The sequence below is a fragment of the Hemiscyllium ocellatum genome, chromosome 5 (assembly GCF_020745735.1).
Source record: "Hemiscyllium ocellatum isolate sHemOce1 chromosome 5, sHemOce1.pat.X.cur, whole genome shotgun sequence".
Taxonomy (NCBI): Eukaryota; Metazoa; Chordata; class Chondrichthyes; order Orectolobiformes; family Hemiscylliidae; genus Hemiscyllium; species Hemiscyllium ocellatum.
Genome location: NC_083405.1, coordinates 92452489 through 92464910, shown reverse-complemented (window position 1 = coordinate 92464910; position 12422 = coordinate 92452489). Strand labels below are relative to the sequence as shown.

At 41.2% G+C, this 12422-nt stretch overlaps 1 protein-coding gene across 2 annotated transcripts in view; it reads left to right on the top strand.

The window, feature by feature from the left end:
- Positions 1–1566: 1566 nt before the first annotated feature.
- The window catches only part of nebl (nebulette), a 332169-nt gene continuing 321313 nt past the window's right edge, over positions 1567–12422 (top strand). For both annotated transcript variants that reach the window (XM_060825573.1, XM_060825572.1), the window contains exons 1-2: positions 1567–1746; positions 2486–2580. In XM_060825573.1, the coding sequence (XP_060681556.1) occupies positions 1678–1746; positions 2486–2580 (164 nt within the window). In that variant the 5' untranslated portion in view covers positions 1567–1677. The remainder of the gene's footprint in view (positions 1747–2485; positions 2581–12422) is intronic.

The window sequence follows — 12422 nt, the reverse complement described above, 5'->3', positions numbered from 1 at the left end:
CCAGCTTAGTATCATCAGCAAATTTGTTAATGTTAATACTAATATCATCTTCTATATCATTAACATATATTGTAAAAAGCTGCGGTCCCAGTACTGATCCCTGCAGTAACCCACTGGTCACTGCCTGCCATTCCGAAATGGAGCCGTTTATCACTGCTCTTTGTTTCCTATCAGCCAACCAACTTTCAATCCAAGTTAGTACTTTGCCCCCAATACCATGCGCCCTAATTTTGCTCACTAACCTCCTATGTGGGATTTTATCAAAAGCTTTCTGAAAGTCCAGGTACACTATGGATCTCCATCGTCCATCTTCAGAGTTACATCCTCAGAGTACTCCATTTACTCCAATAACATCCTTGCCTGTATGCTACGTGCTATCCTATGTGTTTTAATTTTCGTAGTAATATCCTATGCGTCGGAGTGTAAATTTCAATCAGATCCACCCCCCAATCCTTCTAAACTCCATTGAATACAGACCCAGAGTCCTAAACCACGCTTCTTGTGACAAGTCCTTTATTTCCAGGATCATTCTTGTAAATCTCTGCTGGACCTCTCCAAAGCCAGCACATCCTTTCTTAGATATGGGGCCCAAAACTGCTCACAGTACTCCAAATGTAGTCTTACCAGAGCTTTGTACAGCCTCAGCAGTACATCTCTGCTCTTGTCGTCTTCTTGAAATGAATGCTAACATTCCATTTACCTTTACAACTGCCAAATTAACCTATATGTTAACCTTAAGAGAACCATGAACTAGGACTCCCAATTCTCTTTGTTTTTCAGATTTCTGAAGCATTTCCCGTTTTAAAATAAACTGCATCTGAATTCTTCCTATCAAAGTGAAAATCTCTTACACTTTCCCACATTGCATTCCATCTGCCCTTTCTTTGTCCACTAAGTCTAACTGCAACTTCCCAGCCTCAACATTACCTGTCCCTTCACCTGCCTTTGTGTCATCTCCAAACTCAGCAACAATTCCTTTTTCCAGATCATACATTTAGACCGACAGAAAGTGGGGTTTTGTATCCCGTAGATATCTCTTTACATTGCACATAAATCATTTGCAATAAAAAATTAGTCATGAAATGTACAAACGAAACAAACATGAGGTTAGAGCAAATAATGCAGAGAAAATCCCAAAATACAGGGGGAAAAAGCCAACAGAAGTGCAGAAATGGAGTCTAATAGCAAATAAAATTTAAAGTTACGAAATACGTGAGAGGTTGTTCACTCATTCAGTGCAAAGTCAGAAACTATTCGGTGTGAGAGGAGCAAAAAGATCAGGAAATAATGGTCTGTTTAAAACGAGCAGCACAAGTTCATACTAGAATCACACGTTGGGGGTTCATAAGCGACACGATAAAGGGGACCCCAGACCCAACTTTTAACATTCAACCACAAGAAGCAGGAACCGACCGTGATGTGATTGACGGCGCGGTCTGAGACGTGCGCGTACTTCGGCGCGCGCGCGGGCACGGCATTCACCCGCTGGGAATCGTGAACGACGGCCGCATCGCGAAGTGGCCGGGGGCGCGCACGCCCGGGCTGGGGGGGCGGGGTCAGGTGAAGAGCGACTGAAGCAAGTGTCAGCAGGACAGGCGGAGGCAGAGGCAGAGGTGGCTGGCTGCGCTCTGAGGGAGCAAGTGGAGTGCTCATCACAGCCTCTCTCTTGCACCAGTCATGAATCCTCAGTGTGCTCGCTGTGGCAAAATTGTTTATCCCACGGAAAAAGTGAACTGCCTGGACAAGGTAATTGACTGATTTCGTGTTTGACACCCCCCCCCCCCCCTCCCCAGCAAAAGACCGTCTGTCCTTGTTAGCGCTGCGGTTCCGTCACTGAGCTCCTGGAAAGTGTTAAATAGACAGACAGACCGGGAATGTGGTTCGGAGACAGGGTGTGAGGGTGGGGGGAATGGCGTTCAGATCAGACCGGCACTGGTGCATTAAAATGGAGTTTCCAGCCCCTGAACTACGCGAAAAGTGTCGTTTGTCAGGTGTCGGAGGCTTCAAACGCTGGCGAGACATCTATTCCACTTCTTCCATGTGTGATGTGACGCATTGCTGAACGATGCGAAGCATCTGACGGGACGGATTCCGGGCAACCTGTCAGTGATCGTGGCTGTACCTGAAGTGAACGAGTTAGCTATTTACTGAAAAATATGTTTTTTCGTGCAGTTGGTTTATGTTCTATCTTATTCACATGCATGTGTACATTTCACCTGATCCTCCTTTTTTTTTATATTCCTTGCATTAAAAATTCAGCGTTTTCGCTCAGGAGATCAACGATCCATAGTTTGACGCAGAATTTATTGTTGAGGTGTGCAGACTGGAACAAATTATTTTGCTCGCGATTTAAGCATGTTTGTTTCATGTTATTCATAAATGTGGTTAATTTCATATATTTTTCTCGACATTGTGATTGTATTGACTTATTAGATAAACCGCCTGAAGAAGAATTGATCGAGTTTTTCTTTTTTTGTTGTTGCAGTATTGGCACAAATCATGTTTCCATTGCGAGATCTGCAGAATGACCCTAAATATGAAAACGTACAAAGGATACGAGAAGAAACCTTATTGCAACGCGTGAGTAAAGGTTGAATTATGTTTGTGTGGATGATGACTGACCTTATCAATAGATTTTCGACGGAGAGATCTGAGCTGCTGTACAAAACCTGAAAGAATTGCAGATACTGTAAATCAGAAACAAAAACAGAAGTTGTTACCAACGCTCAGCAGGTCTGGCAGCATCTGTGCAGAGAAATCAGAGTTAACGTTTCTGGAACTGAAACGTTAACTTTACCATCTCTTCCCAGATGCTGCCAGACTTACTGAGCTCTTCCAGCCACTTCTGTTTTTGTTAGCTGCTGTATTATCATTTTAATCTCTGACAATACAATAATGAGCATAGTTAACTAAGACAATGATTCTCGAAGAAACAAGTTTAGTGACCCTGCCCTAGGGTGTGGCAACTCTACTCACCATTTATCTTTGGCTTTTTAGTATTTAAGATGATTTTTCTATTGTGAGGGAAAGCATTTTTCCATTATTATTCAGTCATTAAAAGTTTTCAATATTAAGGTAGCATACATTTATGGCATTAAAAGTTTCATTGAATGGTCATTGTTGTTGGAATGAATATACTCACTGGAACTTTTTTGATCTTTGAAAATATATAATTAAAAATGTGGCTAATATTGGGGAAATTACTTTGCTTCTGTGCTCAACTGAAATGCAAGTAATGGCTTTGAAATGCTTCAGCAGTAAAGCTGGAGGCAAATCACCATACACTCATCTAAAATGAGATCCTTGAGCCTACTCTGTCATTCAAAAAAATCATAGTTGATCTGATTGTTCCACATTCTACCCCCCCTGATAACCTTTCATTTACCTTTGCCTTAAAAGTATTCAAAGATTCTGCTTCCACTCTTTTAAGGCGAAGAGTTTCAAGGACTCAGTAATCTTCTGTTAGAATATTGACAGTTGTCAATTCAAACAAGGTAATCTTCGACAAACTCCCATAAGTTAGCAGACTGGCTGCTTGAGGAAAAAGGGGCTGTCCTATCACCAAAACGTCATTGACTTCTCTCAGGAACCTGGGTAAATAGTGTGCCATGATCCAAGAAGCATTCTAATTAAGCGAACCATTGGTGTCCTGAATTTGGATAGCTTGTAAAGGTCATTCAGTACCAGTGAGAATGAGAAGATCCATCAGAATGACTCAGAAAGAAAATAGAGAAGTTATATTTGTGCAAGCTTTTATGAAATACAATCTGACACTGTCGTCTGAAATCCATTGGGAAGATTCTTCCTACATACAGCAAAATTGTAAAGCTGTTCATAATTAGCAGGTTTATGATTTAATTAGAAATAGTCTATTTCTTTATGCGCAATAAGGAAACGCATAGTGCCAATATTGGCAGAAACTAGTGAGTAAAATTTAAGAAAAGCCTACCCTGTGATCAACAAAAGAAACCTCTATTCGATTTCTGTAGTTAAGCTTTGTCCAGATATAAAGTCTACCAAAGTCCTTCAATTCTTCAGCATCCAAATATTGACTCACATCTTAGCTAAGGGTCACTGTTGCACAATCATCTCCATTACATAGGCTGAAAAACTGTGAGCTCCATTCTGAACACTTATATAATCTGGGATAGATTTATCAGTTATTTGTCATTAGACACTTTGTTTTTCTCTACTTTTTCTAATCTCCATGCAGATGTCCTTTGTCTCTGTTATTCTGACTTGTTTACAGCACTGTTAGCTCTATACTTTTTGTGCCTGATCATCTCTTACTGTATTGATTAAGGTTGTTCCACTGACTAACAGAGAGATCATTGTTGATTATAATTTTTTAAAAGAATTAATGAGTTATTTAAATAACTGTACTTTCTCCAAGTCCCATTTTGGTAATTGAACATACATTCCTTAATTGATTCTTAATTGGTGATTCAGAATCAACGGAGGATTATTTAAAAAAAAATTAAACATGACATTGACATCAACTGAAAGATTTCTAAATGGCTAATATTTCCTCAACATCATGTATTAGTTTGGCAATGAGTGACTTCAATTTGTCAATATTATAACTGTATCTTTTACGATCATTTATTTGGAAAATCAACCTTAATGAAATCAAGGATATTACAAAGTAAAAATTAAAATGGGGTATAAGGTAAAGGTGAAGTCACCAAAGCCTAACCAGACCAGACAACCTCTTTCTCATTAGAGACAACTGGTGGGCGTTTAACTTGAGGGTCACCTAACTGCAGGTGAGGGGAAAGGTCAAGGAGAGTCCTGCATGGTAACCTCAGCCAATGTGGGAATTGAACTCACTTTTCATCACAAATTATCTATCCAGTTAACTGATTCCTAAAATGGCATATAGTGGCATAATGGACAGTAATCCTGAAGTCTATTGTTCTTCTGAAAAGGAGTTGAAACACTATCTTGACAGTTTATGAATGTGAATTCAATTAATCAAAACAAATGTAAAATATAAATACCCAGTAATGCTGAATATGTAGCTACTGGAATCCCCCCAAAAAACTTTCTGTCCTTTAGGGAAGCAAACACTTGCACTTCCAAGGTATGGCTCATTTATGACAACCAATGCCCTCTGAAATGGCCTAACAAGCTTTTAATGAAAGCACTACAAAATACAATAAGACAAAAAAAAATGAACTATTCGTCTTCAATTTATCCTGACTTCCCAAACCTGTCCACCACCTATGAAGGCACAAATCGGGAGTGTAATGGAATACTCTCCACTTACCTAGATGAGTGCAGTTTAAGAATGCACTCAAGGATTATCTCGAGAGTCAGCGGCTTCCATTTTGCAGCAGCAGTGGGAGTGTTCGAATTGCACTGTGGGAAGGTGACTGAACTGATATATTTGGGCAGTGGCTGAATCCGAGACACTACATGTATAGTGTCTCCCACCCACCCTCCACCTCTAACCAAACAAAAAAGACTGGTGTATTGATAAGGTAAGGCTTTTCTTTTTTTTTATTGTGTGATTTTTAAAAAAATCCTTTTTTTCTTCTTATCTATCATTTGATTATTTGAAAAAAACATAGGAATATTAGAAATTAATTAACTCATTAGTTTATATAAATTAATAAAGTAACTAAGTAGAGAAGGCTGGGCAGGTGATGTGCTGTAGCTGTATGGTGTGGGAACTGGGCGATCCCATTGTGAACTGCAGTGATCACATCAGCAGCAAGTGTTGGCTGTTGGAGGAATTCCGGCTCAGAGTTAATGAGCTGGACTCTGAGCTTCAAGGACTGCAGCACATTCGAGATGGAGTGAGTTACCTGGACGCTTTGTTTCAGGAGGCAGTCTCACTTGGTAGGTTAAATACTTCAAATTCAGTTAGTGATCAGGGACAGCAGGGTGTGACTGCAAGTGAGGCAGGTCGAGGGATCCTGAGTTCAGGAAGGGAGGAGCCTCAGCTCTTGACCTTAACCAACAGATATGAGGTGTTTTCTCCCTGTAGGGATGAGGAAAAGAACAGTAGGGAGGATGAACCAGCTGACCACGGCACCATGGTGCAGAAGGCCATTCAAGAGGGGGACCAAAAAGTCAAGTGATAGTCATAGGGGATTCTATAATTAGGGGAATAGATAGTATCCTTTATAAGCCAGATCGGGAGTCCCGCATGGTGTGTTGCCTGCCTGGTGCCAGGGTGCAGGACATCTCTGACCGACTTGAAACATTATTGGAGTGGGAGAGGGAGGATCCAGTTGTTGTGGTCCACATTGAGACTAACAACATGGGCAAGGCTAGGAAGGAGAACCTGTTTGGGGTTTATCAAGCCCTAGGAACGAAATTAATGAATAGGTCCTCAAGGGTCTTAATCTCTGGATTACTACTTGAGCCACATGCAAGTTGGCTTAGGGATAAGAAAATTATGGAAATAAACACGTGGTGAAAAGGGTGGAGTAGGAAAGAGGGGTTCCACTTCATGGGGCATTGGCATCAGTTTTGGAGCAGGAGGGATCTGTACTAATGAGACAGGCTCCCCTGAACCAATCTGGAACCAGTGTTCTAGTGAAAAGGATAAATAGGGCGGTCACTCGGACTTTAAACTAGTGAGTTGTGGGGGGTGGAGAGACGTGGGTGGGGTAGAGGGTGGGGGTGGTGGGAGGGGAAACAGAAAATAACAGGAAGGATGATGGTAAATAAAAAGGTAAGCTGCAAGTGGACGTGGGCAGGAGGGTTTAAACGCGGCAGAATATGAAAGAAGTAAAAAGGAAGGGTAACTCAAGAGATATTATTAGAGATGTTGGAAATCATGAGGGTAAGAAAGCGAGCATAAGGGCACTTTACCTGAATGCTCGTAGCATTCGTATCAATGTTGTTGAGTTAACAGCACAAATCATCGTGATTGAATGCGATTTAATAGTCATTACAGAGACATGGTTGCAGGATGGTCACAACTGGGAGTTAAATATCCAGGGGTACCAAACTATTCAGAAGGACAGGAATGTAAGGGAGGTGTGTAGCTCTGATATTCAAGGATGACATCAGGATGGTGCTGAGAGATGATATAGGTTCTATGGAGAATACTATTGAATCCATTTGGGTGGAAATTAGAAAGTCTAAGAAGAAAATGACACTGATAGGTGTAGTCCAGCATCACATTTGGGCTGGAAATAAATAAAGCAATAACAAATGCCTGTGAAAATGGAATGGCAATTATCATGGGGGATTTTAATCTACATGTCAATTTGCCAAACCAAATTGAATGCACCCGTGATAGTTTTCTTGAACAGTGTATCATGGAACGGAGGAGGGAGCAAGCTCTCATTGATCTGGCCTGTGTAATGAGACAGGAATAATTAATGATCTCATAGTTAGAGATCCTCTTGGAAGGAGCGATCACAGTATGGTTGAATATAGAATACAGATGGAGAGTGTGAAGATAAAATCCATTAGCAGGTTGTGCTTAAACAAGGAAGACTACAATAAAATGAGTGAGGACTTAGCCAACGTAGACTGAAAACAAGGATTTTATGGTGGGACAATTGACGAGCAGTGGTGGGCTTTGAAAGCAATTTGTCAAAGTGCTCAGCAAAAGTATATTGCAGTAAAAAGGAAGGACTGGAAGAAAATGGTAATCTGCCAAGGGTGTCTAAGGAAATAAGGCAGACTATCAAATTGAAAGAGCTGAAAATGTGTTGCTAGAAAAGCGCAGCAGGTCAGGCAGCATCTAAGGAGCAGGAGAATCGACGTTTCGGGCATGTGTTAGGAGCAAAACAAAAACCTGACCTGCGCTTTTCCAGCAACACCTGACCTGCGCTTTTCCAGCAACACATTTTCAGCTCTGATCTCCAGCATCTGCAGTCCTCACTTTCTCCTATCAAATTGAAAGAGAAGGCATACATAATGGTCAAGAACAGCAGGAAACTAGAAGATTGTGAAAACTTTAAAGGTCAGCAGAAAGTCACAAAGAGCTATAGAGAAAAGTAAGATAGAATGTGAGAAAAAAACGAACACAGAATATAAAGACAGATAGCAAAAGTTTATATAAATATATAAAATGGAAAAGAGTGACTAAAGTAAATGTTGGTCCTTTAGAGGATGAGCAGGGGCATTTGGTTATGGGTTCAGGGCGGAGCAGTAGACGTGATCTATATGGACTGCAGTAAGATGTTCGACAAGGTTCCCCATGAGAGATTGGTGAGCAAGGTTAGATCTCATGGAATACAGGGAGAGCTAGCCATTTGGATACAGAAATGGCTCAAGGGTAGAAGACAGAGGGTAGTGGTGGAGGATTGTTTTTCAGATTGGAGGCCTGTGACCAGTGGAGTGCCACAAGGATCAGTGGGTCCACTACTTTTCTTCATTTACATAAATGATATACCTCTTAATGTGAGCTTAAGAGGTATAGTTAATAAGTTTGCACAAGGCACTAAAATTGGAGATGTAGTGGACAACGATTAGATGAGCCAATGGGCTGAGGAGTGGCAGATGGAGTTTAATTTAGATAAATGGGAGGTGCTGAATTTTGCAGATCTTAGCAGGACTTGTGCACTTAATGGTAAGGTCCTGGGGATTGTCACTGAACAAAGAGACCTGGAGTACAGGTTCATAGCTCCTTGAAAGTAGAGTTGCTAGTGGATACGATAGTGAAGAAGGCGTTTGGTATGCTCTCTTTTATTGGTCAGAGTATTGAGTACAGGAGTTGGGAGGTCATGTTGTGGCTGTACAGGACATTTCTGGAATATTGCATGCAGTTCTGGTCTCCTTCCTATTGGAAAGATGTTGTGAAACTTGAAAGGGTTCAGAAAAGATTTACGAGGATGTTTGAGCTACAGAGAAAGGTTGAACATGCTGGGGCTGTTTTCCCTGAAGTGTTGGAGGCTGAGAGGTGACCTTATAGAGGTTTATAAAATCATGAGGGGCATGGTTAGGGTAAATGGACAAGGTCTTTTCCCTGGGGTGGGGTTGTCCAGATCTATAGGGCATGGATTTAGGGTGAGAGGGGAAAGATATAAAAGAGACCTTGGGGCAACTTTTTCACATAGAGGGTGGTACGTGTATGGAATGGGCTGCCAGTGGAAGTGGTGGAAGCTGGTACAATTGCAACATTTAAAAGGTATTTGGATGGATATATGAATAGGAAGGGTTTGGAGGGATATGGGCTGGGTGCTGGCAGGTGGGACTAGATTGGGATGAACGAGTTGGACCAAAGGTCTGTTTTCATGCTGTACGTCTCTATGGCTCTGTGACTCTTTATGAAGAAATGGCCGAGGCATTGACCAGGTATTTTGTGTTGGTCTTCACAATGGAGGACACAAATAACATGCCAGAAATTGACAAAGAGGTGAAGGTAGGTGAGCACCTGGAAACAATCATTATTATTGAAGTGTTGGTGTTTGGCAAGCTAATTGAACTAAGCATAGACAAGTCTCCTGGCTCTGATGGAATACATCTCAGGGTACTAAAAGAGATGGTGGGTGAAATAGCAACTGCATTAGTGATAACTTTCCAAAATTTGCTGGACTCTGGGGCAGTTCCAGCATATTGGAAAACAGCAAATGTGGTGCCACTGTTTGAAAAGGGAGGGGGACAAAAGATGGGGAATTATAAATCAGTAACCTCTGTAGTGGGGAAGATGCTTGAGTCTGTTATCAAGGAAGAAATAGCAGGGCATCTTGAAAGAAATTGTCCCATTGGGTAGACACAGCACGGGTTCAAGAAGGGCAGGTCATGCTTAACTAATCTTTTGGAATTCTAGGAAGACATAATGAGCATAATAGGGATCCAGTGGATGTGCACTAGATTTCCAAAAGGCTTTTGACAAGGTGCCGGATGAGAGGCTGTTGCATAAAATAAAGATGCATGGCATTATGGGTAAAGTATTAGTATAGATAGAGAATTTGTGCCTTGGTACATGTGACAATATATTCAATTCAATTGACTAATAGGAAGCAGAGAGTGGGGATAAATGAGTCCTATTCTGGTTGGCAATCAGTAACTAGTGGTGTGCCTCAGGGATCAGCACTGCGACCACAATTGTTCACAATTTATATCAATGATTTGGAGTTGGGGACCACGTGTAGTGTGTCAAAGTTTGCAGATGACACTAATATGAGTAGCAGAGCAAAGTGTGCAGAGGACTTTGAAACTTTGCAGAGGAGCAGCGATATTTAAGTTAGTGGGCAAAGGTCTGGCAGATGGAATACTATGTTAAGAAATGTGAAGTCATCCATTTTGGTAGGAGAAACAGTAAAATGGATTATGACTTGAATGGTAAAAAGTTGCAGCGTACTGCTATGCAGAGGGATCTTTTTGCATGAATCACAGAGGGTTGGTCTGCAGATACAACAAGTAATTAGGAAGGCAAATGGAATTTTGTCCTTCATTGCGAAAGGATTGAGCTTAAAAGCAGACAGGTTATATTGCAGCTATACGGGGTGCTGGTGAGACCATACCTGGAGTATTGTGCGCAGTTTTGGTCTCCTTACTTGGGAAAGGATGTACTGGCACTAGAGGGGTTCCAGAGGAGGTTCACCAGGTTAATTTTGGAGTTGAGGGGATTGGCTTATGAGGAGAAACTGAGTAGACTGGAATTGTATTCATTGGAATTTAGAAGAATGAGGTGGGATCTTTTAGAAACATATGAAATTATGAAGGGAATAGATAAGATAGAGGTAGAGAGAAAGTTTCTGCTGAACAGGTGAAACTAAGACAAGAGGGATTAGCCTCAAAATTAGGGCGAGCAGATTTAGGATTCTATTGAGAAAGAACTTCTTCACCCAGAGGGTTGTGAATCAATGGAATTCCTTGCCTAGTGGAGTAGCTGGCGCTACTTCAGTGAACATTTTTTAAAGATAGATTTTTTTTTGAACAATTTAAGGGATACCTTGAGAGGATGGGTAAGTGGAGCTGAGTGCACAAAAAGATCAGCCATGGTCTTATTGAGAGGCAGAGCAGGCTCGAGGGGCCAGATGGCTGACTCCTGTTCCTAGTTCTTATGGTCTTATGTTCAAGTTTTTAATCATTTAATGTCTGTCCTCTACTAATTCATCCCCTAAACAAAGTTGTCTCTAATTTCTCTGCAATAAATTTTGTAGGCATTTTTCTCACCTGTCCATTAACCTATCCATGTTGTTAAATCTGAAAAGTGATTGCACTGTTGATGTGCTATGGAGCCACAGTTTACATCACTTCAGAGTGAAAATGATCTGTTAATGTACTCTATTCAATCCTTTTAACCAGCTTCCTATTTCATGATGTCACACTAGCTTATTGATCAAACTGAAGCACAGTAGTTAAATCTCCTGTAGCAACTCATCAAGATCCTATTGAAATTCTATATACACAACATTTGCTCTGTTTTATTTTATCAACGTGCTGTTATTTTCTCAATTACATTTGTCAGGCATGACTTGTCTTTATTAATTTGTACTGGTTGTTGCTAATTAACTGAAACCTTTCTAGGCAATTATTAAGTTCGTCTTGTATTGTAGTATATAGAAGTCTACTGATGTGAGGCTGACAGTTCCAAGTTACGTGGCTTGTTCTTTTGTTCCCTTTGAAATTGATGTTCTACTGGAAATTTTCCAGTCCTCTGGCTCAACTTCCATATTCAATAAAGTATACATGAAAATGTTTGGTCAAAGCCTTTTATTTTACTCCATTCCCCTCAGCATCAGAGCATGCATGCATGTTGTGAGGACCCAGTTACATTTCTGTGTTGAATTTCACGTTGTCCTTATTTCTGGTTCCTTAGATAGTTGTTCTCTGCCTCCCCTTTTGCCCCTATGTTCTCACTACTATGCTTTTTGGGGGGGGGAAACCTGAGATGAAGTGCTTGGTATCTCTGCTGTTCTTTTACCTTCCCCTAAGATTTCCTTTTCACTTCAAGTGAACCTTTAGAACATAGAACAATACAGTGCAGAACAGGCCCTTCGGCCCTCAATGTTGCGCCGACCTGTGAACTATTCTCCGCTCGTCCCCCAACACCATCTCATCATCATCATCCATGTGCTTATCCAAGGATTGTTTCAATCTCCCTAATGTGGCTGAGTGAACTACACTGGCAGGGAGGGCATTCCACACCTTGACCACTCTGAGTAAAGAACCTGTCTCTGACATCTGTCTTAAATCTATCACCCCTCAATTTGTAGTTATGTCTCTCCTCACAAGCTGACGTCATCATCCTAGGAAAAAGACTTTCACTGTCTACCCTATCTAATCATCTGATCATCTTGTATGTCTCTACCAAATCCCATCTTAGCGCCTTCTTTCCAATGAGAACAGACCCAAGTCTCTCAGCCTTTCCTCATAAGACCTTCCCTCCAGACCAGGCAACATCCTGGTAAATCTCCTTTGCACCTTTTCCAATGCTTACACATCCTTCCCAAAATATGGTGACCAGAACTGTACACAATATTCCAAGTACGGCCGCATTAGCA